General features: G+C 33.4%; 3 protein-coding genes across 4 annotated transcripts; 1 reads left to right on the forward strand and 2 right to left on the reverse strand.

Moving 5' to 3' along the window:
* Nucleotides 1-2,281: 2,281 nt before the first annotated feature.
* Nucleotides 2,282-5,328, reverse strand: LOC134261480 (carbonic anhydrase 3-like). Its single transcript, XM_062743922.1, has 5 exons — nucleotides 5,046-5,328; nucleotides 3,874-4,023; nucleotides 3,162-3,331; nucleotides 2,476-2,568; nucleotides 2,282-2,368 (listed from the first exon to the last, which is right to left on the reverse strand). The coding sequence occupies exons 1-5, from the start codon at nucleotides 5,164-5,166 to the stop codon at nucleotides 2,282-2,284; spliced, it is 621 nt and encodes a 206-aa protein (XP_062599906.1). The 5' UTR covers nucleotides 5,167-5,328.
* Nucleotides 5,329-7,421: 2,093 nt separating this feature from the next.
* Nucleotides 7,422-10,749, reverse strand: LOC134261978 (E3 ubiquitin-protein ligase TRIM36-like). Its single transcript, XM_062744363.1, has 5 exons — nucleotides 9,719-10,749; nucleotides 9,049-9,364; nucleotides 8,647-8,796; nucleotides 8,379-8,480; nucleotides 7,422-8,259 (listed from the first exon to the last, which is right to left on the reverse strand). The coding sequence occupies exons 1-5, from the start codon at nucleotides 10,706-10,708 to the stop codon at nucleotides 7,652-7,654; spliced, it is 2,166 nt and encodes a 721-aa protein (XP_062600347.1). The 5' UTR covers nucleotides 10,709-10,749; the 3' UTR covers nucleotides 7,422-7,651.
* Nucleotides 10,750-14,744: 3,995 nt separating this feature from the next.
* On the forward strand, nucleotides 14,745-23,055 carry LOC134261990 (solute carrier family 28 member 3-like). 2 transcript variants are annotated; one of them, XM_062744374.1, is made up of 13 exons: nucleotides 14,745-14,801; nucleotides 15,922-16,060; nucleotides 16,402-16,544; nucleotides 16,944-17,182; nucleotides 17,403-17,544; nucleotides 17,680-17,871; nucleotides 18,441-18,602; nucleotides 18,783-18,908; nucleotides 19,260-19,390; nucleotides 19,785-19,953; nucleotides 21,265-21,441; nucleotides 21,669-21,849; nucleotides 22,340-23,054. In XM_062744374.1, exons 1-13 carry the CDS (start codon nucleotides 14,793-14,795, stop codon nucleotides 22,480-22,482), a joined length of 1,953 nt encoding a protein of 650 aa, XP_062600358.1. In that variant the 5' UTR covers nucleotides 14,745-14,792; the 3' UTR covers nucleotides 22,483-23,054. The 2 variants fall into 2 exon arrangements, with proteins under 2 accessions (XP_062600358.1, XP_062600365.1); XM_062744381.1 differs by lacking the exon at nucleotides 14,745-14,801 and adding an exon at nucleotides 14,920-15,267 and having other exon boundaries at nucleotides 22,340-23,055.
* The last annotated feature ends 4,306 nt before the right edge of the window (nucleotides 23,056-27,361 follow it).

The following is a 27,361-nucleotide window of genomic DNA, read 5'->3' on the forward strand; positions in this document are numbered from 1 at the left end:
AAAAGATTAAAAGTAATTTAACAAAGACGTTGTACATGTTGTAAGGTTGTGTTAAACATAGACACTAGAATTGTCTTCTGCGTATTTTATGTGTTTATAAGAGAATTACGCAATTAAGATACTAGTATCCATGTATTTACAATCTATTCAAAAAGTACACATCTTTTCCTTTTTTAATTAAACAAACCTATATTTTTATGCATAGTCTCCCTGTCAGTGACGTAGCATCGTTTTTGAAAGGGGGGCATCCAGAGAAAAAAAAGTTTTTTAACTTACCTGAAAAAGTTGACAGTAATACAGTACCATTTCTTGAAATACAGGGGGGGGGGGGGGGGGGCAGCCTTTCAAAGAACATTTTCAATAATAAAAGTTATGTTTGGAAAAAAAGTGGGGGCCAGGTTCAGTAAATTTTCACGTCTCTTGTTGCAAAGTCTGAAAATGATCCTGGGCCTCATTTTAATGGAATGTCCCGTCTATCTGCATGATCAATACAATCAATCAATCATTACAATTAATAATGCTCACAAAGGGTGTGATCGATCATCAGGGGATCTCCTCATAAGAACCTGATCCTACATGTACCTCTGAATTTTTTAGGGTGTGTTTTAGAACCCGTTTACAGATTTGTATGACTTGTATATTTTTGAAATCGATCGGTCTGTGTAATCTTTAACTTTTCATTATACCAGTATAACCCTTCGAAATCTCTAAAGCCGCGTTAGAATATAAAATTCAATTTAAAAATTGGAATTTTATTCCAAAAACTACCTATCTTTTAAAAGTTTGTATTTCTATCTTCATTCCACATTATTATATTTTTTATTTGCGTGTTTAGATGTTACAATACACGTGTCTTTTTCCTAGAGGCTGTAGCGGTCGGAGGTTGGTCAATTCTGCTATAGGGGCACCATGGTGATACGTTTTCAACTTCCGGAAAAATGCCATCTATGAAGGAAAATTAATTAATTTAGATAATTAAATTGTGGCAGTGCTTCTAAAAACATCCTTATCGATCTGACGTAATCTTTTTTAAAAATCATATTACTACTTCAGTTTGATTTTGTTATGAAAAATATTGGTTGAATTATCTTTTGATGTAATGTTTGTAGATTTTTAATAAGAAAAATATCTCCCATGTCATATACGACTGAGCTACTAACTGTGACGGTAATTGAGATTCGAACCCGCGATCTTAGAAAAAACATTCAATCAGTAAGCACTGTATAATGCGGCAGTCGATTTTTTTTTTTTTTTTTTTTTTTTTACACATGAAGTTCATTATAGTGAAAAAAAGTTTTGTTCAAATCATTATGACTTAACGCATGCAAATAAACTCCTACCCCCTTCCCCAGAAAATCACATATTATAATAAACAAAGGAAATATTGCATAGCTTCTGTATGGTAAAAATTTCTCTACTTTAAAAATAAAGAGAGTAACTTTGAATCAGTCACGTGTCTTACTGTCCTTGATGATATAGTCAGGCGCTTCTTGAAAACCAGCCAATTAACGCTCTCGTAACATCCTGGCGTAGTTAGTGATCCCTTGTAGAAGAACATACGTCCTCTCTTTGGAATACAGGACACAGGATTAAATACAGCTCGGACAGCGTGTCCTGTAGGAATACGCTAGATGTATGCTCAAAATAAACAGTATAACACGATTATAACAAGCGCACTTTATATGAATAACAATAATAGCGAAGTGATTTTCATTCCGGTTGGTCTTAATACATTTTCTCTTTATACTTACAACGAAATACCAAATTACCTGAAAAAAATTTTTAAACGAGGTAAGTTATTGACAAACAAGTTGATGTTACAAGAATATCAACAGTCTCGTTCAAATCTAAGTCATCATTTAGTAAGTTTTATGGTCGATACAATGACCTAGTCAGCAAGTACAATTTAATAATCTACCATTTAATCAAATGCTGACTTATGTTTTTCACATCATTGATCGTCCAATATTTACACACTCAATTGTCGACGGATTTTTCCGTTATTCCCGACCCCCGATAATAACAAGGAGCACACGGTGGGTGTTACTGATAGACAGGAGATGCTCAATCCTCCATGGCACCTTATGTTTTGCAGGTCCGTGTTTGCTCTGCTCCTATTTTGTATTGTTTAATGGACTTTCGATCTTGGTGCTGTTAGTTATCTTTATATGTTTCATTTGGTAATAAATCTTTCCCAAAGGGAAAAAAACATCATTTTGGCATGATTATCTGTTTGTCTATCAGTATAACCCATATTTACTATATAACCATATAGGTTTATCTACAGTTTCTTACCAGGGCAATACACATGGGAGCCATATTTCCGGAAAAACAAGTCAATGGATGATAGTCGGGCTCGGCAACACTCCTGCATTTATATCAAAATATCTGGGATGTGGTTTTCTGTGGTTATAGAATAATTTTCAGTATGGAAAATATTTCACAAGAGAGAGAGGGAGAGAGAAAGAAAGATACCTTGAATAAAATGGCAACGACTGCTATACCGTCTTTCTTATCAATAGCATTGGTCACAGTTCCATACTTGGTATTGAAATGAACCATGTGAAGCTAACGGAGGAAGCATTTATTAAAATTTTCATTTCTTCCTTAAAACTTTGCAGAGTACAGTACAACCATTTGAATCAGGAAGAAATTAAATCGTTTCAAATTTGCTTGATTAAGAAACATAAGATTTTGTGTATATACATGTATACTTGTGACGTCTGAAACTTGCATATTTACATTTTAAAATTCTTTGTCCTTGCTAAAACTATAAATAGTAAATATACTTTATTTCTGCATAAATCTACTGGTTCATCAATAGGCGTGGTTTAAAAAAATCACGTGCGGGGCGGGACAAAATTAATAGAGACGGAAGCAGGGCCTGTAGCACGTAAATTTGCGGAATCAAAAGCATGTAAAAATAAGGAATAAGTTTCAGATTATTTTTGGTTTCATGACAATGATCAATTGATTTGCATGCGTAAAAATTTTATGTTCGGCGTTTTATGCAATTATCACGCAAGCCAATCGACTGATCACACCATGAAACTAAAAAACTAGACAGTCATTTCTTAAATACCGGTATAATTTCAACATTCAAGTGTCTGCATTACATAAAGCTTATCAATCCGACAGAATTATTATAATGGGTTAGTTACCTCGGCGGAGTATCTTTTTCCATTAATGGCGTGTTCAGTTCCCCAGTCTCGTTTTGAACCGAAGTGTAAATGCCACTGGGCCAGCTGATACTTTACCCTGGGGTAAAAGGGAATCCCCGTGATAAACTTCTTCTTGCAGCACTTCCTGACAACAAATGTAGGGGCGTGTCCTTTTGTAGAGAAAAAAAAAGTATTATGCATGAATAATTTTACCATATAAATTTACTGTTTAGTGGTGTTGGCTACATGTAAATTTTTGAACAGATTAGGTATTTCAAGAATTCAGGTTCCTAACGAGACGAATTCTTTCAATACACTTTCAATGACAAAAACCTTGAAGTTCTCTTTTCGCACTTTCAAGTTTGCTTCTTGCAGTTTATCCGTTTAATTAACATGCAAAGAACTTGATACACGTACACGTACGATAAATTTAAACATATATATGCATGGACATGCATAGTAATTGATAAGTATACAATTTTCAACCGAGTCAAGCTTCTGGTTAATAACTTAAAGCTACACGGCTCTCAACAACCTCCTTTCATGTCAGTATTCTGCAAATTTCATAATAATTATGATAACCATCTTATTTGCCAATATCGGTTGGTCGTAATTTTACGGTCATGTTTCATAAAAATTTTTAGGACTTTGATTTTAAACAGAATTTGACCAAGGAATTCACATACTTACAAAAAGTTACAAATTCTCTTACCGTTATTGATGAGATATCCGTCGCATTCCTCTCCGTGGTTACTGAATCTAAGTCTGAAATGTTTCTTCCGGCAGGTGGCGCAGTGGAGGTCGATTGGAGACTGATTTTTCCCGCCACACTCCTTCCAGGTCAAGCCCCATTTTGAGGGGCCTAGAAAATTAAATTAGAGGTTAAATGTCAATTTTTAAATATAGCTCGAAAAGAAACACTATATTTGCTGAAATAAATGGTTCTGATCCATCCTCTTATGTTTTGAAGGTCCGTGTTTGCTCTGCTCCCATTTTGTATTGTTTTATGGATTTTTGATCTTGAATATTATTCGTTATGTCCATATGTTTCATTTGAAAACAATCCAGAGTTTATTTTTGTAAGTGATTTCAATGTAGACGTAAGTGACAGTGGCGCCATATAGCATCGTTTTTGAAAGTCAGAAAACGGGGGGGGGGGGCAATTCGTCTGTCCGTCTGTCCGTCAGTCTGTCAGTCTGTCCGTCACAAAAACTTTAAGAACTTTTGATTTTATTATTTTTACTTACCTGAAAAAGTTGACACAGAAATTTCAAACTTTTACTTTGGCCATAACTTTTGAAAAAAAAAAAAAAAAAAAAGAAAAGTTGCCCAAAGTCGAAAAAAAATCCTATTTCGGGAGGGGGGAGGAGAAACTTTTTCACAATGTCAACTACTTTTTAAAAACTTTACCAACTTTTCTAATACTACATTTTCAGTACATCACTAAAAGTGAAATACTTTAATCTTGACCATAACTTTTGGGGGGGGGGGGCAACCAGGCTTTCAATTAACATTTCCTATAGTATAAATAAGGTTGGGTCCTTTCAAAAAAAGTGACCTTGACCTTAAAGGTACTTATGTAAAAACTTTAACCTTGACCACAACTTTTGGGGGGGGCAGGGCCCTTCACATATGTAATCCTTGTGAGCCCCCCCCCCGGTGACCTACTTTTAATAAAGTTAACGCCATAACCTGAGTGATTTCAATGTAGATTACAGTATCCATTTGATACGCTTATTTCTCATATTAAAATCTGCTTAAATTATGCATTGATCTTTTCGATAATAAATGTACACTTTTAAAAAATATCGATTAAGTTATAAATAGATATTATATATTTTTTGCTTAAGAAATGATTTTGATAAATCACAAGCATATACAAACCGTACTGATGTCCACCATAAGAATATTCATGGTGCCTTGTACATTGAACAGAAAGAGTTATAACAGAGGCGAGGATCAAACTCTGAAAAATCCCACACGAGTACTTCTTTGCAATTAACATAGCAGAAATGTCTGGTCCATTGATGTTCACAGTTATCTTTGCAATATCGAATGTATTGTCGTTGTCGTTACGAATTATTCTTTTCTCTAGAATTGCCACACAAATAACAACGGATGAAAGTATTCAGATATGTTGCTAATGATTATTGTAAATTTTCTTTGAACAGTGAAAAAGAATGAAAAGGAAAACTATATAAAAATCAATAATTCTACATTAATTTATACAATTTTTGCAGCAAGTTACATGTTCATAATACAGCTTACGTGAAATTCTACATATGTTAACATATGTATCGAGGGTATTGAACTAAAGAGTTAACTGACACAGGCTAATAATAGTGACAAGTAGGTGTTTATTTGCATTCTTTAGCACTATATTGTACGGTTTACCAATGTACAGCTAAACGTGCATTTACTAGAAAGTTACAAAAATAAAATTCTAGCTTCATGCACCGCCTCCCCCTGTCAAGTTGTCGTAAATAAAAGAAGAAGATAACAAGGATCAATCAATCTCAAAAGATCTAAATACATATCAATTACTAGTATGTCAACAGGATATAAACACGGGCTCGTAGTACAGAAATTCCAGAGATGAGATCAGGTGTCAAGGAAGAGCAAGCATCCTCTGTTGACCGGTCTTACCTGCCCTGAGCCCTTTGAAGTGATGCAGACGGAATATTCCGTAGTTGATTTAAGAATTAAGACGAATATCTATCAACTGGAAAGAAAGAATATATATGTCAAACACAATACGACCCTATAATACTCGTAGGTTTTATCTGCTAACAAGATAGTTATAACGGTCAAAGAACTTACGAAATGTCGACTCTTCGAGGTTTTCGAAACTCCTTTAACATCAACGTATCTATCAGTAATCTGCCTCGTTTTAACAATTGATTGTACTTGGAGCGTAATCTGAGTAGTGAGAGATTTGCATGATAGACATCAACACCATGAACAGATGATGGTGGAATATTACTACATAAATGAAGAATCTTGAAGATTAAAAAGCTTTTGTCATACAATTTTGTTGTTAGTAGGTTCTATGACTTATAGGCATTGAAACTTCCAAAAGTGAAACAAACGTTGCAGACTTTACGGTGTTTATTATTTATTATTTTTAATTCACTGAGATACATCGAATCGACTATTGTTAATTTACAAAGCTGGAAGAAATCTACACAAGAAAGTGTTGTAGATCGACCACTTCATTTAATCAGGGAACACAATTTTCTGTGGTTCTAATAATAAGCCATCCTAAGTCCTAATCTTAATCTAGCTTTGCAAATCAAAAAAGAAAACAATGTTTTGGAGGAATTTCGCAAAAACAGTGAAGCGATGAAAAACGTTTAACAGTAAAAAATATTAATTTGCATCTTCTCAACCAAGGCGTCAAACGAACACTTTAAAAAAAAGAATACAGAGATATTTACTATGATTGTATAGTTTATTTATAATCTTCCCAATAATACAAACCCTGTTATGTAGTATGTTTTAATAATTTTAAAAATCAGTTAAGCTACTAATATTAATTAATCGTAATAACTAATATAAAAGTTAATTTATACAGTCATATACATGTAGATTTTCAACAATATATAAAAAAGTTTTTTAAGATTTAAAATTGCTTTAAAATTTAACTATATGAATAAAATTGTGATAAAAAGTAAATATATTTCGAATACAAATTACCACAAACAAACTTTAATGAACTGAAAGCAAAATTATTTTAGCTACAAGTCAAAATTATAGAATGTTCCCGTAACTAAAAGGTTATATATCTAAAAACGAAAAAAATTTACTAATAATATGAAATAAATCATAGCAACCAACCTTATTAATCTTTCAATTCTAAAAAAAATTGCAAAGGTGATTAAAAATCTATATAGTAAAATAACGCAACAGAAAACGTATAACAAATAATGTGAATTATAATACATAATCAAATATGTAAAATATAAATAATTTCAATATATATATGTTGAATACTAGTATGAGTGAATATAGACAAGATAGATAGGCATTTGAAGCAAATTGAAAAAAAGGGGGGTCTAATTAAAAATAGTTAGCTAAACCAACAAAAAAGGGTAAGACCTCACATTCGATATGTATATATCAAGTCTATTTTTCTATTTCTGCAAAAAAGTGGTGTTCCGACGCCTATGGAATGTAGTTGGATAACTATGACAGCTTTCAGCGCATAACTCTACATGTCTTTACAGAAATTAACAAGCGGTTGTGCATGTACTAGAAAAATAAAACATCACAAAAGTTCAACTCACAACAAATAAAATAAAAACAAAACAGAATTCTTTTGATAGTAAAACTATTAACCCCTTTAACCCCTAAAACCGAAAGTGAAATGTTCTGTTGTGTATATGTACATTTCAACTATTTTTCTTTTTTCAAAAAGTTTCCAAAATCGTAAAAATAACACTCTTGCTTTTTGGCCTGTATCTTATATCTTCTTTTTTGCTCGTGTTGTTCTAATCTACGTGAACAATGGTTGCTGTGACCTCCACGCTACTTGGGTTGTATCCAGCTACAACAGGGAAGAGCAGCTCGGAGCAATCGACCGCCTCCACCACACATATCTCCTTCTCAAGCTTCTTGTCGAAGACCTTCCATTGACCAAACTCGGTATCCAACAGAAACCCGAAAGTTCTCTCCATGGAACTTCCGGCGACATTGGATGTAAGGACCTCGTGGTACAGCAAGTGGTTGTTATGGGCAACATGTAAACATATTGCGTCACAATCCACGTGATGCGCACCAATCATTGACCATGCATACTTCTCTCCTTCCACAACCAAACTCTTCCCAATGACGGATTTTCGCGCGATTCCCAGTTCAAACACAAGGTTACTCTTGTCCAGAGGTTTTTTGACCTGGATCCCAATCTTGATGGCATATTTAAATCTACCGGGATATTGAAGGCCCATGGAACAAATGGCGCCCTTGTATTTCTGCAGACGACTGTTATTCGGGACTACTTCCATGTGTTCTCCAGTGGAAACGTTCTTGAATATCTTTCCATCAGGAGAAATGGAGACATCTCTGTGGGCCTTGTTTCTATCAAAAGTCAAGTCCGGTTCTACAAAAAGCATGGTAAAAAAAATGGTTATTATATAAATTAAATAAAAAGTTTTAAAAAGTAAAGACATCTTTTTACGGCCCTTATAATGTTTTAGCATGGGATAATGATATCATTACTTAGTATCCCAACTGGCTTAGGTGATTTTGGAGAGGGGTCCCTCTTTGGAGTGGTCTCCTTACGCGGCGGTGGTTCTTTCTTGCTGGCACTTCTCACAACAGCTTCAAAGAAAAACATCATTATACATTTCAGATAGAAAAATCAGAAACGAACATAAAATTGGATAATGGATCCTATCATATCTGCAATCTCAAGACTATTGCTGTTTTATCAATCAAGCTCTAGCATATTGTATTTGTTTTAACATAATACTGAAATTTAATATACCTGGTTTACACTCGAAGTCTTTGGTGACTACCACTCTATCCAGTACTTTGATTTCAAGTGCGTGTCGCCCTGACATGGTTGGTTTGATGGTGACCTCCATTTCATCCTTACTTCCATGTTTCATCTTCATCAGAATCTCGGTCTCGGTACCTGACACAGAGTCAGTCACATGTCAGTGTATGACGTCATTAGAAACAGGGTTTTGTCCATATTATTTGCAATTCTGCTTCTACATATTTTGCATGTTACAAATCTTACAAATAGTATCAAATAAAACACCGATATCATTTATCTTCGAAAATTGATGATTGTGAATAGCAATTTTCACAATACCAAACACCATAAAATTCAAACGCCTGAAAGATGTGAAATACTTTATTTTAAAAAATCCTGTTCATGTACCTTTTGGATCTTTCACAACTGCCTTGACGTCACACACATCTAACTCGCAGTCCTTGAAGGGCGTGTTTCTTTGGAAATCTCTCAGACTGACGACGAACGTGGTCGACTTGTTTTCCTCCAGCTCTTCCTCTAGCCCAGCCTTGCAGTTTGGCGGGAAAGCCGACACCGACCAGACTTTAGCCATCTCCACAACCTTGCTTTGGATTTCAGAGATTAAACCTTTAGCGTGAAAACCGAAAGTGGCCATCTCGTGGGGCTCCTTGTCAAAGAATTGCTTCGTCAGTGCATCCAGTCTATTATCAATGGTATGGTCAATCTAAATATAAAAGATTCTGTCTGTCTGAACTTTTTTCTATAACCTTAAGATTGTTAATTCCGAGAAAACAATTATTCATAATATTAATGCATTTATTCATTAAATGTACTATAGTTACTGTAAAACATCCTTATACCGAACTCGATTGGACCAAAAATATTTTTAGATGTCTGAGCGTTCGAAATATCCAGGATAAATACTTAAAGAAAACATTGTTGTGACTTTTAAATCACTTCGACATATCCATAGTATACGATAAATCAGAGTTCGGGATAACGAAGTTTAGTTTTACTAGAATAAGCAGGATATATATGAAGAGGCCATAACTGCTAGATAAAAATGCGCAGTACGAACCTGCAAGAAAGCAGCAGCATTTGTGTAAGCGAGAGCCTGCTCGGTGAAATTGCTGGATTCTTCTATTTCACCCTTCATTCTTTTCAACTCTTTCTCCTGGGTTTTGAGATTGTTTTGTTTTGTCATAACACCATCTTCCAAAGCTTTCTTTTGATCCGCCCGTCCCCTTTCAATGATCTGCACCAGCTTGTCAAACGTTTCATCGATCTCCCCCTCCACCTTCTTGCGTAGTTCGTCCACTTTTTGCTGCTCACTTTTTACGTCACCAATGACTTGTTCGACCTCTTTGCCAACATTCTCCATAGATGTCTTTTGGGATTTGATGCTCTTGCGCCTTTCTTTTGCAACGGTCTCTACACTGTCTATCATGTGTCCGTTTGTCTCTTTGCAGGTGACAATGGCGCACATCATGCAGACGGGTTTCTGACATGTGTCCTTGGTACAGTAGAGCTTAAGTTCATTATTATGATCACTGCACATCAGCTGTCTGCAGAAGGCGTCAAGGTCTTGGGACTGCTTCAGCTTCTCCAATAAGATCAAGTTGTGACCTTTAGTTGCGCTCACACGCTCGTGTGCTTTTTGACATTCCACGCATAGGAACTCAGCGCACTCTCTGCATCTGTGTGTTGCCACATTTGACGGACAGGAGCTGCAGGATACAGCAGATGGCGCTCGTTTGACCTTGACATAATCCATAAGGTCACGACGCGTGTTGTCTCGCGGGCAGTCTTTGTCTACATTGGTCACGGAGTGCTTGATCTTGCACGTTGGGCATTTTAGCTCGTCATCAGCCTTGGTCTTGGTGAGACACTCGTAGCAGAGTGTATGTAGACAGGGGAGCAGGCGGGGGTGTTTTCCATCCTCGTTGTACTGCTCGTTGCAGACGTGACACATGAGGAACTTCCGGGACAGCTGGTCTGGTGCCAAGGACACCTGTGGGATGTTGGAGGGGGCGACAACCTCGAATTCTGTGTCGGCCATTTCTGCCATAGTGATACAGTTCTATCTACAACAGGAAAGTCCTTAGGGTTTATGTTAAAAAAAATAAGTACGTTTTTCCGTTTTATTTTATTTTATTACATTCAACTGATAATTTATAAGCTGAGAGATGAATTTCCTCATAGTTACCATATCTATGACACTTTCAACATCTTACTCAAAGATAACAAGTCGAATATTGCTATATATAGCAGCAAAGACAGGAACTTTTGTACATGTATATATATGTATATATATTTTAAACAAGTTTTAAAACTATCTTTGTTTATCAAACTCTTGTCGGATTTCTAAATTTTAAATTTACCGGATGGGAGTTAATAAACAAATCTTAAGGTTTTCTTGTTCTAAATTTTGTATTTACTAAACCTTAATTGTTAATTTGATATCGAGAACACGACACAATATTCAAAACCAGTTTAAATATTGCGTTTGTTGACATATAAATGCAAGTATTTTGTACATATATATTATATAAAAAAAACACCTGAGAAAAATAGATAAAACGTTACATACATTGACCTACATGCAAATCCTATAACTTTAATCAATATCTATTACGTATATCAATTGGCAGGCAATTTACTGTATATATATATATATGTGACAATATAAGATAAGATAGACATGATATAAAGTTTTCAGCATTCGTAATATTTTTAGATAAATGTGTCTAATTTTAAAGTAACCTTGGCTAAATTATACTACTTCAATGTGGATTCTTTCCATTCCTCGAAATTAACTTTCGTTTTAAAACGTTAAAATATTTCTTCCAAAAAAATAAACTTCTTAGTCTTACTTATGAAATAGGTAAATTCGTCGATTCATTATTTAATAATCATTGATTTCAGCCTTTAATGAATAATTACCCACTTTTTCTTATTTTAACATCGGAATTATAATATCAACACTTAACCCCCCACCCCACCCCCTCTTTCCCTTTGAGTCTCTTATTTAAAATTTCACGCTGCTATTATCAAGAAATTAAAGCTTTGCTCTGGAAAAAAAGAAACTATTCTTGGAGATGAAGATTTTGATATACATGTACTTACTGTATCAATGCAAGCTTTCGTTTTAATAGAATTTGTTATCTATCTGTCAATAAAGCTACGGAGGTGCATTAGGATTACAATGAAATGTAAAACTGTTCATCATTTTATCTGTCAGCTTATTTTATAATTAAATTTCAAAAATAAAACATATTCGGTATTGTACTGTATTTACGCTTCTGTCTTGTAATTGAAAGTGTAAGAGGTTATAGAGAAAATGTATGTCAGGTCTTCTTGGGAATCGAACCCGAAACCAGGGCTGCATGCATCACTCAGTAGGCGGGTGATCTACATACTGAGTTATCCAGGCTAATTCTCATGGCCCAGACAACTACAGTCCTCCCTCATTAAACTGTCTCAGCCCTCGAGGGCAAAATCTATTTTTAGGACTAACACCTGCATGACCAGTCATGGTTGGTCAACGACACCAAATGTAGAAAAATGCATAGCTGGGCCGGGAATCGAACCCGGGACCCATGGATCACTTATCAGGTGTTCAATCTACTGACCGAGCTACCTGATTGTCAATATTCCTGACCCAAACCATTACAAAAAGAATGCAACAAATGCATGCCATACATTTAAAACGAAAGTCGGAAATTTGTTGGTACTTATAAATAGTCAAAAAATTACGCATTACCATGTGACTGATTTACAAACTACCCGAGTTATACCCCCCCCCTACCTACCTGGTAACCACCCGTAGTGCGATACAACATAGGCGTCGGAACCGGGGGGGAGCTAAGCCCACTTTTTTTCCTAAGATAGACTTAGTATAGACAATGAACATTGCTGCGTAGGTTTAGCCCCCCCCCCCACTTTCCACAGACACGTTGCAGAATAGATTTAAAATTGGGAAAGTGGTGCTGTTTGGAAAAAAAAATTGGTACTGAAGTTCGAACCTATAACCTATATATGCTTACAGGTAATTTGTTCTTACCCACCCCCTTTCACCTTCAATATTTTTACAAATATTTTTTTTTTTCAATTTCCAATCTCTGATTTATTCATCTATATATATATGTCTCTATTTGAAAATCGCATTTAGATTTATATCAATTATATTCCATTTCTATTCGAAACAACTTTGAATAGAAATTGCATGTAATTGATATATACAATATTAATGCATTTGCAGTACGATTTTCAGAAAACACTTAATTGCTTGAGGAGAGTAGTTGGTGATAATTAATACTTTTATAATCTGTAACAACGGCAAAAATGATATTAACCTTTTCTCATTAAAAAAGTTATTAAAATGTGGACACGTGTTGCAGCAGCCACGCCCCTAAAATTATACAAAATGTCAACATTTCTTCTTAAAATTCACCATAAATCTTTTAGACCCCGGGCCCTGAACGTTTAGGGCGAAATTCTGATGGGCCAAGAAGAAGGGCCCTCGTGAATTTTAGTAGTAAAGTTTAACTTTATTCATACATTTACTTGCACGTCTCTCTCTATTCCTAAAAAAAACACACTTAATTTAATATCAATGATAAATTTACTTCTCTAGTATATATGTATTATGTAAAATTTTAAGATTTTTGTAAGATTTTTTTGTAAGATTTTTTTTTTCAAGTCAAACTTTTTTGCTCGTCATTAATCTGTGATTTGTATTTCTTTTCACACCCCACCCCCTCCCCCAATATATCCTGATTAGTCCTTGAATAAAAAAAGACTTCCCTGGGCAAGGGGTGAGAGGGGCGTGGGTTATCTCCAGTATCCTTTTTATACCTGTACGCACTTCAATGCGCATATGCATGTATATTGTCTTCCCACAATTTTTTATTAAAATAGAAAATTTGGTGTTATGACTATTTGAAACTTTTGAGATATTTCAAAACTCATGTTTTCACTTTCATTAGAAATTCAGAGAAAAGTGCATTTTCTTCTGAACCAAAGACAAATTAAAACATCTTTAGCATTAAAAAAAAAAAAAGAAAGCTGAGATTCTTTGGTGGTATCAGAAATATATACCATACCTATCTGTTTCAGTGTGCAAAAGATTATAAATAAATTCTGTAGATTCCATGCATATGCACAATAGACGATTAGAATGAGGCACCTAGTTTTTTTATCTACATATGTATAGCCATGCAGTCTAGTATTCCCGTAGTATATGAATGGAAACATTATATCATTAAATTAATAAAGCTTTGTAACTTTTGAATTTAAAATTTAAAAAAGGGGTGTTTGGGGGCTATAAATCTGATTGTAAATCCAGACAAACTTTATTGATTTTTTTTGTGTGTTATTTTTAGAATGTTAATAGTTTGTCCTTTAAATGCACCGATTAACTGATCACAAGTGAAGAATCGTTCATTGTTATAAGGTGTTGCAAATATCAAAATAATATATGTCTGTAACGGGGATTAGACGCGATCAAATAAATAACAGGAATAAAGGGTTACAAAAAGACACGGTGTTTATCGTAAAGGATATATATAAACGTAATCGTCCTGTATGCACATGTGCGTGATTCATTAAATTAGACCCTTATTTATTAATCTTTATGTTATTTCGTTCTTCTGATTGATAGTAATCTTATAAAGCGGGAAAAATAATCATGGTCAGAAATAAATGTTAGCCTCGGTAATTAGCTTCAAAGTTTTAAAGTATCTATATACAGGTCTGCTGGCTACAATCAGTTTTAGAATCATTAAAATTATTTGAAATCTTTATATTTTTTAAGTCTACCTTTTTTTTTTTTACTATGAGAAAAATATAATTGAAAAGAAAAATTGAAAAAAATATTCCAGATTATTTCAAAAGAAAAGAAATTCTTTTTTTTTTTTTTTTTTTTTTTTAAATGAAACGTTTTAAAAAAGCTTTGCCACAATGGAATGTCAATTTCAGGACATATTGTTTATTGTTAAATCCATTGCACAAATAATGCGATCCGCCCCCACAATAACCGTCGTACCGAGTAGAGCCGATCATCTCCGAGTCACACGATTGGTTGTTTACATTTATCGATTCAAGGGAAACACAAAACTGTGAATGAAACACGCGGGACGTGGAAACCAGTCATGAAAGAAGTAAGTTTTTATGCTTATTTAATAATTTCAGGATTTTAGTTTGTTGATAAATAATGATTTTAAGTTTACTAATTGTGTTCCCCTTGTCGGATTTTCGGTAGATGTTTTAAATCGCTTAATTTTTCACGAAACATGACGTGCCATGTGGTAGCGAGAGACAATCCCAAATCATGTGTGAAGAAATGCCTATATTTCCTGTTAGATCTAATATTGTTTATATGCTAAGCGATACATTGATTAATACCACGTGTGTTAAAAAAATTACTAAGTTACTCAATAATTGCTTCAAGTATTTGTTATTATAAGAATTAGGTTATTCATTCATTTTTTGAGTTATTAATAAAAATACACTGACAATGGATTGGTTGCATCATCAAGAGATTAAGCGTGGCGCGCTTTAACGCGCTTTCGATGCGCGCTAAAAATTGCATTTCCTTTCTAGGAATAGAGGGAAACACAACATCGGGTAAGACAAAGAAAAGGGTTTTATGTTTACAGGAAAGAAAAAATATTGAATTTTATTTTAAATTATTTTAATTTTATCAAATTCAAAATCAATATTAAAATCGAAAAAACTGTGAAATATAGGCTAATATGTGACCTTTTCTTTTACAGACATTTTAATGTGTATGTTTTATATTTAAAAATGCCATTGTACACATACGAAACATACTAAATGTTCTTCAAACCAGACTATGGCATAATGTATTGAATAAACAACCTGTAGCTCAATAGATGAATTTAATATCAAGTCCGTATAATTCTGCTTGTTTGGTAAAGTTGGGGATAAATATCATAATTATATTTTTTTTGTATGTCCAAAGTATGTGAAAGCCAGAAAAAAAATTAAAACAAATTTTTTACAATTTTACAAAATTCAAATACACATTCTAAATACAAGTCTTATGGGGGGGGGGGGGGGGGTTAGATTCGTTGAATGCTGCAGAGAATGTGCAGAATCTTTTGTTGAAACATTTATAATGCATTCTAAAGACTGGTGGATTTCCTTGTTAGCCTTAATTAATGAACCATTGTTAGCCTTAATTAATGTACCAATTTATGCATTTATACAAAACTCATCAACAAAAGTTCTCTAGACCAGATATATTAATTTTTTCAGGATTCTAAAATGTCCAAACCCTTCATCTCCTCCACCCCCATGAAGTACGAGAAATCTGACGCCAGTTTACTTACGACGTACACGGAAGTTCCGACAGACGATATTGTCCCAGAGGGAATTTCACTATGTATTGAAAAAGGTTTGTCATGTTGTCCCCTCCCCCCTTAATAATTTTCGAACAGTCTTTTGTGGTTATGTAATTCAGTACAGAATTTTTTTTATTGAACTGTTGAAAGTCAGGTTGGCTCTGCAATTCATTCTTTCAGTACTAATTAAACATAGCATGGTCTAATAATGTAATCAAACCATAAGGCATTTAGTTTTGTATGCAAAACTTTGTTGATAAATAAAAAGTTTCAGGTAAAAAAAAATAAGCACTTCAGAAAAAAAATTAGCTCTCTGAACAACTTTTTTACCTTTTGGATTTGCTCTCTAAAGGGAGAGAACTCTGCATATTTTCTATATTTTTTCCCCAAACAGAGAAAGGAGACATAAATGGAACAGCGGACAGTAGCTCTATATTGTCTTCTGAGGACAGCAGTAACATGTTGTTTAACAGCTTTGTCAAAATCCACAGCGGGGCCTCCAACTTCTACAAGTCTAATCATTCCCACATCAAAATGGTAAGTAAGACACTATATATATATATATATAAAATGTTAAGGTTGCTTATCCAGGAAGTTAGGGCTGTTAAAATTAACATTAACTGAGATACTAATCAGAAAAGGGGAATTTATAATGTGAAAGTTAACATGTCTACAAAAGTTAAAATGTTGAGAGAAAATAAAAAAATTATAAGTAGTAATAATAACTTTAATTTGAAGTGTTATCAGTAAATGCTGAAACATTTAGGAAATTCAGAAATATAAATTACTGGGTTTTGTAATGATATTATTTGTACATTTTTAAAGTTATTTCAAAACATTCTATAATTTTGACATCTAATGCTGATTCTGTAATGTTTATCTTGTGTACTTTCAAAAGTTTCCATTGTTAATCAAATTTATAATTTATAATTGCAGGGGGTATATGTATCTTTGAGTGTGTTGTACTTGGCCTACTTTGTGGCTGCCATGGTGATCACACACCAGTCACAGGTCAAGGACCCTACACCTCTCATTGCTGTTACCATGGTGACAGTGACGTGCATTGTTATATGGCTGGTGAGGAAGAAATTTGGTGGAAAGATCTCAGAAAAACTGGTTTTCCCCCTCGCCACTGTCCTTGATCAACGTCAGATGCTGGTCAAGGTCATTCAAATGTAGGTCAACAACATGCACCTTTGTGTAGGCTTTAGAAATTATTAATTTTATATGTGACGGGATTACCTGCTTATAAAGAAATATGGATATCATAAAAAATGCCTTAATAGAACAAGTCCTTCCTTTCAAATTTAAAGTATGTATACTTGTATGCTTATTCAGTAAATTTGTTAAGGAATTCTGAAATAATGAACTTCATTTTTAATTGAATTTTTTCAGTGTGTTTTGCATCCTTCTGGTTGTTGCTGCCATTGCTGTAACAGCTTTTTCAGTTTGGGACCGTCCCCGGAATCTCATCTCCATCTGTGGTTACGTCTTCTTCCTGTTCATCCTCCTCATCTGCTCTGCCCACCCAACAAAAGTAAGCCCATTATGCAAATTATCCCATGTTTCCCACTATCGTTGATGCCCTGGCATACTATACTAACTAGACAGTGATTCCTTAAATCCACCCTTTTGATTGATGTTAATGTCAATTACACATTTTCTTACTTAGGTAAATTGGCGGCCAGTATTTGGGGGGTTAGCCCTGCAGTTCTTTTTTGCTGCTTTGATTCTGAAATGGAGTGTTGGTCAAGCGGTGTTTGAATTTTTGGGAAACCAGGTTCAAACCTTTCTAAGTTTTACCAACACAGGGACCAAGTTTGTGTTTGGAGACAAATACACAGATCACCCATTTGCCATGATGGTGGGTATTTATTGTATTCACATTTTTATTGTATTCACATTTTAAGTGTATTCATGTTTTTATCCTATTTACACATTTTTATTGTCTTTTTTAGTAAGAAATGTTCTTTGACAAGCATGTTTTTTTTTAGTTTTAAAACTCAATTCATTTTTTTTTTCAAAAAATATTATTCCCAAACTTTCTATTGTTTATTAGGAAAAGTAGACTTTGATTCTCTTTGTTTGATATTACCATAACTACCCCCTTTCACCGTTTACATTTGTAAATCCCTATTTAAAGAGAAAAGTCCCTTTGATATGTTAATGAAATCTTTTTAATTTAATAAATCACTAATAATACTTTATGAAATTTTACTTTTCAACAATTTTTAATCAACGTTCACTTCCTCCTTTTGTTAACACAATCTGTTAGAAAGTTGTCATAATTTACAAAGAAAAAAAAAATTTGATAAACAGGGAGTTTTTCCCCTTTGATTTAGAAAAACTGTTACAACTGATAGTTGTACATTTACTCAGTCTTTAACTTTGAATTTAATTCTGTAATGTGTGTTATTTTTTTTTTCTTTCAAGGTACTGCCTGTTATCGTATTCTTCAGCTGTGCTATCTCCGTGCTGTACTACGTTGGAGCCATGCAAGTTGTCATCAATAAGATCGCCTGGGTTATGAGAGTCAGTCTAGGTACATCTGCACCCGAATCTCTGTGTGCTGCTGGCAATATTTTCATTGGACAAGTAGGTTTTCTTACCTATAAATTTTTCAAATAAGATTGATATTTAAATTATACATGTACTCTTCATATGTTTTTTTATTCACTATCAAGAGGAAAAAAAAACGAAATTACATCAAAGAGAGTATACAATAAGTTTATACTGTGTACCCATTGTATATGCTCATGTTTATTCTATTTTTAGACGGAAGCCCCTATCCTGATTCGTCCTTTCCTGGCCCTGATGACAAAGTCTGAGCTTCATGCTGTAATGGTCGGGGGCTTCGCTACCATTGCGGGGGGAGTACTAGCTGCTTACATATCATTTGGAGTAAGTACATAAACATTTTCAGCTCATTGAAACAATTTTCTGATGGGCTATTGTAGGTCTGATAAATGGCTGACTTTTTCTGCATTATGAAATGCATATTGAAACAATGAGATATTCCAATTCTTGAAAAAAAAAATTATATGAAATTTAAGAGAGAAAAATATATATATTTTTTTTACATTTTATATGCCATATACTAAGACATGTAAAAATGACATTATAAATTTTCTTTTAATCATTATGGTACACATTTTCCAAGAATTAACATGTACATGTATGAAGTACTTTTGGCTGTGTTAATTTTTGTACAATTCCCAGTCTCAGCAATGCCCCCTACTATTTACATTTTAGGTATCAGCGGAGCACCTGTTGTGTGCCTCTGTGATGAATGCCCCCTGTGCTCTAGCAGTGTCCAAACTCTTGTACCCTGAGACCGAGTCCAGCAAACTCAGCAAGGCCTCGGACCTTGACAAGGAGGAAAAGTACGGCAACACTAGAAAACTTGATAATTGGAAGATCAGTTTCAATATGTAAAATTCTCACCTTGTTTTCTTCACAAGGAAAGATAACTTTTGGCATTTTGAAATTGAAGTGTATTCATGCAAATTTTAAACAAAAAAGTAAAATTGAATGACTAGTTTTAAATTCCAAAATAGAAATAGGGTGAAAAAAAGAGTCAAGTTTAAAATTAATACCACCTAAAAAAATTCTTTTAGTAATTTATAGTACTCTTAGTAGTTTAATAATCAAAATTGCTTTAAATTACGTATGTTACTTTTATTTATGGTACTTAAGTAATTTGGGGTACTTTAAGTAATTTTATGTACTTTCAGTAATTTGATGTACTTTAAGTATCTAAAATTTATATTTTCCTAGGACAGAGAGGAACATCTTGGAGGCCGCAGCAGCTGGTGCCTCATCCTCCATTAAACTGGTGGCCAACATCGCGGCTAACCTGATTGCATTTCTGGCTATGCTGGAGTTTGTGAATGCCGTTCTCTCTTGGTTCGGTGGCTTTGTAGGCTATCCAGAGTTCTCATTTCAGGTAGGTCCAGGTATAGATACAGTAGCGCTGGGACCTGTGAAATTACTTTACTATAATATCTGTCATTCTTTATATCTGTATAAGGAATTCGTTAATTTGTATAACTGAGTATCCAAATAACTTTGCTGAACAGTGCTCCAAGTTGTGACTAAAACGGTCACATTTGCGACCAAAAAATTGGTTTTGCGACTAGAAATTAAAATAAATCGCATTTTCGTGACTGAGAAAATTTGGGCTGGCAACGTCTATCTTTTTATGATCGGTATCGAGATTTACATTTTCAAGATTCTCTATCAAGACAATGTTTGAAGATATACACTTTAACACACTTTACAAAGCGTCATATGGAATTGGATCACGTAATTTTATGACAGCGTGCTGTAATAGTTAAGTTTGATAGAACCAGAAACGTATATACATATCGTCTCTGAGAGAATGGCATCCAAATGTCGTAAACTTTCTAGAGTTTCTCTGACCTCGTTATTAAAGTATTTGGTCAATGGCTTGCATATCACAATTAATTAAGTGTTTTGGCGGCATTGATAATGACTGCGTTATGGGTAAGACACTTAGTAGTAAGTAAACAGGTAAACGTGATAAACAATATTGGCAAAGTCCTGTCTCAACAACTGTCAAAGTTTTATTTTCTTTTGATTAAACTTTAATTCTAGGATCAGGTTACGTGTGTTCTTCTGTTTACCATACAAAGGGTGGTTGTATTTAATAAAAATATATCCTTCAACTAGCAAAAGATTCTAGTCACAGTAATCAATAATCTTTGATTTAATATAAACATAACACATGTGGATGTTAGTTCATTGTTTTAATTGCGTTATTCTCGTTTTCATCATGGCGAGTGAAAAATTTGTTAATGGCGACCAAAAAAAGTTTTAGGTCGCCATTTAGCAACCTAAAAGTAAGTGCGACTTGGAGCACTGCAGTGAATCCATGAATTCACAATATCCGTGTTCATACTTAACAAGTTTTACTATATAGACGCAGGATTTGATGGAAATTGATAAATAAAATTTCCTATTGAATTGGTGGAATTGAAGAACATTGACTTAGATAAATCAATACTTGATCTCAAAATTTTTTTTAAAGAATTTTAAACAATATAAATGTTCATTAACATTTTTTTTTTAAAATCATTTTCTGTAATGAATTAAAAAAAAAAGTTTTGCAGGTTGAATTTTGCATTAAATTATTTAAAAAATGAGTATGTTAAAACAGTCAAAAAATGAACATGATAAAAAAGTTGGAATTCTATAAAGTTTTATCATATTATAATGTTATGTGAATTCTTCCCAGATGATCTGCTCTTACGTGTTGATGCCATTGGCATACTTGATGGGCGTAGAATGGAAAGACTGTGGCATTGTGGGAGAGCTAATCGGAATCAAGACTTTCCTTAACGAATTCCTTGCATATGGAGAATTATCAACATATCTTACGAACAGAAAACAGTGCATTGGCCGTATTTTGGCAGTGAGTATATTAACTTAACCTTTTACACTGTATTTTTAATTTTTTCCTAAGTTTGCAATATGAGAAGATATAAAAATTTTCTTATACTTGAAATTTTCCTCACAATTACAATAATCTGCAATTTCATTTCTATTTCTTTGAAAAACAGGCACGTAATGCTCTGAGTTTTTATAAATTATTAATATTTGCCATAATTAGAATGCATTTTTAAAATTTGCTATTTTAAGGTTCGATCAGAGATCATAGCCACCTACGCATTGTGTGGGTTTGCCAACCTGAGCTCTATAGGGATCCAGCTAGGGGCTCTGAGTCCCATGGCGCCCAGCAGGAAGGGGGACCTGGCTCAGATTGTACTGCGAGCTCTGTTAGGAGGAATAGTAACAAGTCTCATGACAGCTTGTATAGCAGGTATTGCCAACTCTGAAATACTGTAAACCAACTTTTATTTGCGACAACTTTATTTCACAATTTACTGAGGGTAATCTAGTTTGCGATGATTTTCGCGATCTAGGCTTTTTGATCTTTTGTTAATAGAAAGAGAGACTTTAAGGACCGGTTCATGGCGAGAAATATTCATGATGACGAGGCTCTAGCAAACTTTGCTAAATTTTCTCGCACACAAATAAAAGTTGGTTTACAGCAATGTTTAACTATACTCTCCCAAATCAGAATGAAAAAAAGTGGGTCAGTGGGTAGGTAGGAAAATTCTTTTCCCAAGAAAAAATCATCATTGAAGCTGAATTTTCAGAACCAGTGCAACTTAGTTTGGGATGTGTAATTCATAAAATTCTACAACATTGTAGCAATTGATTTTTAAGAAAATGAAAAAAAAATTTGAATAAAAGATAGCGAAAATGTTTCAGTTTTAAGTATTCATAAAGCCATGTCTTGATTTCAGGGCTTCTTGTCCAGGAACCTCTGGTACATCTCGGCTGTCTCAACTCCACTATTGTCAACTCAACCGTGACTCCCATGATGAACTCAACATCGTCCTTGACCTTTGTGACACGCATCATTGAGCAGACAACTTTATCTGTCTGATAATAATTTAAGGATAGGCATCTATATTATTTTCCTATGATATCGAGTCATATTTATTTTTTAAACAATATGCAGCCATATTTATTTTTTTTAACAATATGCAGTCATATTTACTGCATCCCAATATCAGGCAGCACCATATCTATTTTTTACGTTAGATAATTGATGTATATTGAAGAGATCCAAATGTGTATGACACAATGAGAAAATAATAACGGAATTAATGTTACTTGAAATAATATTTATTATATTTTAGTATATCATTAATGTATGTTGGGGAGGTACAAAATATTTATGAAATCAAGAGACTATTCTAAAGAGACATGATATGTTCACTGAAATGAACTGAGATTCATATTTGTATCTTATAATATATTTAATGTATACAGTCAAATGTTGTTCATATCTTGAACTTGATGGAATCAAGAAAAAACTTAGAGATGCCTAAAAAGTTAAGTTTTTAGTAGATAAATACTTTCAAGGAAGTGCTCTGCACATCCAAATCACTTAGACATATCCTTCATTTAAAAGATTAAGATGTCTGAGGTACCAACTTAAAAACCATATAGTTCACATATTAATTAATATACATGTATTTATTAAAATCATTTTATATAAAGAATTTCAATTGTTTTACAAAATTATTTTACATATAAATTTTGTGTTACCAACAGTTGTGTATGGGGTGCTTAGAGTGTTGTGTTCAACCTTCACATTTCATATAAATACATTTTATATGCATGCATATTACATGTATCTATTGCACTCCTTATGAGAACTTTTTCTCCAATAAGAAGTTGGTAGGAGAGAATTGCTCACCGTTCAGTATTTGAATATTTTACTCAGTTGATGTATCAAGTTTCCACTTATTACATTGTATAAGAAATATTCACTTGACATTTGTAAAGAATCTCTAAGGAAATATGATATTACAAAATTCACCCCCCCCCCCCTCCCCCCCCTCTTAAAAAATGAATGTTGTGCTTTTTTTATCTTTTATACTAACACATTTTTATACCCCCGCAAACGAAGTTTAGGGGGGTATATTGGAATCACCATGTCCGTCTGTCCGTCTGTCCGTCTGTCTGTAGACAAGATTTTGTCCGGACCGTTTCTCAGAAAGTGTTGGATGGATTTGTCTGAAAATTTATACACTTATTATTCACCATATGAAGGTGTGCACCTGGGATTTTCATCATGATTGCATGATTTTTCTGCATTTTACAGGCGTTTTTTCTTTTTTATTTTGTGATTTTGTTTGGGTCATATCTAGAAAACTATTAGACTTACAATCATCAAACTTGGACAATTATGCATCTTGGGTAGACGGTGTGTCACGACCTATTTCAAGGTCACTGTGACCTTTAATTTAAGTGATTTTTTTAAAAAAAACTAAGTCTTTAAAATTTTAAATTTCATAATCCTTAAAAATGTAAAAAATATAGTTGTATCCTTATTAAAAAATGCTAAATTAAGTAAAAACTTATTTTTTATCATATACTTTACAGCAAATTCTATAACAAATGTTAATGATTTGAGAGGAATTCAGTTTGTCCCATGAGCATAATTATCAAGCACTGGTCAAGGAGAATTTTTGATAGCAGAAATGTGCATGTCAAATTAGAGAGAAATTAATGAGTTCATTGTCGGGAGTTAACTGGCAAGAGCATCTCTAGATCTAATCTTAATTTACCTCTTGGGAGTTGGGTAAAAAGAAATGGCCTTAAGGCCGGTTTACACTATGCATCTTGACACATGCATCTTGGATGCATGTGTCAAGATTCACAGTGTAATAGCCCCTTGTTTCAAATTAAATGGGTGTTGCATCTTGAACGATGGAATAGAACTTGTTCTATTCCGTGCTTCAAGATGCATGGAACTGACCAATGAAAAGAAAGGTCAGAGTTGATATTGAATCATGAGCCTTATTTTTTTCATATAGTTTCAAAAATAGCTTCCCAAGATACACAAAAAACAGAGAATACTGATTAAAACTACAATTAGAAAAACTTATTTGATTATTATAATGTAGAGGAGTTTTTCTTTTGGAATAAATATAAATTATATCTTCCAAGAATTATCATAAAAAGGAAATTAAGAATGATTTGTTCAGCTAAAATAAATCCGGAAATGAAATTTGAAGGTATTGTTATTTTTTTAAGTAGAGAATTTTCATCTTTACAAAGTATTCTAAAGATGCATGCATCAAGACACATAGTGTAAATAAGAAGATGCATGAGGCAAAATTGAAGCATGAGTTTAGATGCATGTGTCAAGATGCATAGTGTAAACCGGCCTTTATAGTTGCTTGTGTTAATTAAGAGTTCTTGATGGCTGTAGTTCAGATAAAGATCTTTCAATTGGTGTAATGTAATTAAAACAAATTGATGTTTTAGTGTAGATGCATGTGTCAAGATGCATAGTGTAAACCGGCCTTTATAGTTGCTTGTGTTAATTAAGAGTTCTTGATGGCTGTAGTTCAGATAAAGATCTTTCAATTGGTGTAATGTAATTAAAACAAATTGATGTTTTAGTGTATGATTAAAACTGAATTAGTATTGTATAATATAATTAATTATACATGTGTTCATTGAAAAAAATTACATTTCAATTTTTATATATTTGCAACAAATTGCAGTCATGTCTCACTTAGAATTTTATAGTCTAAAGAATAATTAATTTTTGATTTTTTTTTATTAGACTGTAGCATTTCCATTATTTCATAAAATATGCAATAAACAATTTAAAGCTGCAGATGGATATTTGTTAAGCTCTAACACAGCCAGTTTAGAATTATATGATGTATTATTTGTTTTAATTAATCCCTACACTGTAAGTCTCTTAGAGATGTATGTACAATATTTTAAACATGATAAGAAATGGAAATTAGATCATTGAAATCTGTGTCAATCTGTTAATTAAGGTTACTTAATTTTCTTGCACCCTAACCAATTTATGATTATCAACAATATTTGATGGGCGTATCATGCTGTGGCAAGGCACTTTATTAGACAATAGTGAATACCTCTTACTAGATCCATAAAATATTTCTGAATTGGCACCTACTCTGAAAAACGCAGCGGGGGTATTTGTCCCTATTGGACAGTTCTAGTTTTTCTAGGTGATTGGAATCTAGTCTACTTTCATTTTTTTGTGTGGATTTTTAGAAGAAATGAAATCCTGGTGTTTTTCATTTCCTGCCCCCTTTTTTAAAGTTTGTTTTAATTGCCTTGTTTATTGTTGTTGCTTTTAAAGACTAGTGATCTATGTAATTAAGAATAGCTTTTTGGAAACTAAACTCTATTGAATAGATGTTGATATTTTAACAGTTGTACATGTGCATGTACCGTATATCTGGAAATTTTTGCTGTAGATAGATTTTTAGCAAATTTGCAAGTTCATTGCATGCGCCAAAATATTTTTCTTAAAAATAAATTACCAATAAGAAAATGTAAACAAAGCAGTGGTCATTCGCAAAATTTTGAAACGTAAAAATAAATCAACAGCATTTTGACCCTAATTCGCAAAAAAAAATCGACGTAAAAATTTCCAGATTTACGGTATTTCATGTACAGTAGGTTTTCTTAGTCTTTATTGTATTTTGATATATTATTTAAGACTAAAGATATTATGTTACTTTTTTTTTATTTATTTCCTTTGAAAAGAAATCCAATGATTGATATCTGCATGTTTATCATTTATGAACAAAGACTTGTGCCTTTTATGTACATAATACATTGCGAACAAAGATGTAGTACTAAAGTACTTTATTGCTTTATATTTGATTGTCTTCTTTGAAGATGAACATTGTTAAATTTTGTTCAGTTGCACATATCTGATGCATTGTTTTTGAAATTTTCCTGTCTCATTCACTATTGACTTATGAAAACTACCCAAACTATGATTATAACTGGGATGTAGTAGTGGACGCTTTATAAATCTTGAAGCTGTTTATTGAAGTGTAATAAAACTGTACGAACTAATGGTATACCATTATAACCAGATAGGTATACCATTATAACCAGATATTTCAATTTCAAGATGTTCAATAGCTACTTATGTTCTCTGCATGCTTCTAGTGACCAAGATTCTCTGGAATATAAAACTTTACAGAGATTTTTAAATTACATGTGCTTGTTTGCTTTTTTTTTTTTAACTGTGTTTCCTTTATTGTGTAACTCACTTAGGATCTCATGAGAAAAAAAGAATAAAGTGTCAATAATTTTTTTTCAAATGTTGTAATTTTTATTCATTTAGATACATTAAGATAATTCTCAGTTCAATTGATTTGCCACTGTGGGAGGTGGAGACCGGTCCTTTTGATGAGACTTATAAATCGAGATCTTGTTTTGCAGTACGTGCTGGCATGAACAAGATTCCTCACTGCTCAATTGGCCGTTAGTGCCATGTATTTGACAAAATTTGTAGCTCTCCACCGGCAAATCGAGGCGTCTCCATATGAGTGAAAAATTCTAGAGAGGGACGTTAAACAACATACAATCAATCAGTCGATGCACTCAAGAGACTTAATGCGATTCTACTTTAATATGTATCTAAGATCATGGATTAAAGAGTTATATTCATTATGTTGTTGGTTCAAATCCCAAAATGTCATTGACCTGATCGTGACCTGCTTCATATTCCAATTTATAATGTGATTTGTTGACTCAGGTAACTTTGTGAATGCAAAACAAGTGACTCAAATCCCACTTTGGGACGTGTGATGGGTCCTGTGACTGTATAAAGGGAGAATTGTATTGCAGCGTGTTTGTAAGAAAAAACCCTTGCACATAGACCCAAATTGCAATCTAAATTTACATCCATTCCAGCCTTCCCACAGTGTCTATAAGCTTTAAGTCCTACATTACCTGACATATCC

This window comes from Saccostrea cucullata, unplaced genomic scaffold (genome assembly GCF_032062105.1).
Source record: "Saccostrea cucullata isolate Sc308-1 unplaced genomic scaffold, CSIRO_AGI_Scuc_v1 ctg356, whole genome shotgun sequence".
NCBI classification, from domain to species: Eukaryota; Metazoa; Mollusca; class Bivalvia; order Ostreida; family Ostreidae; genus Saccostrea; species Saccostrea cuccullata.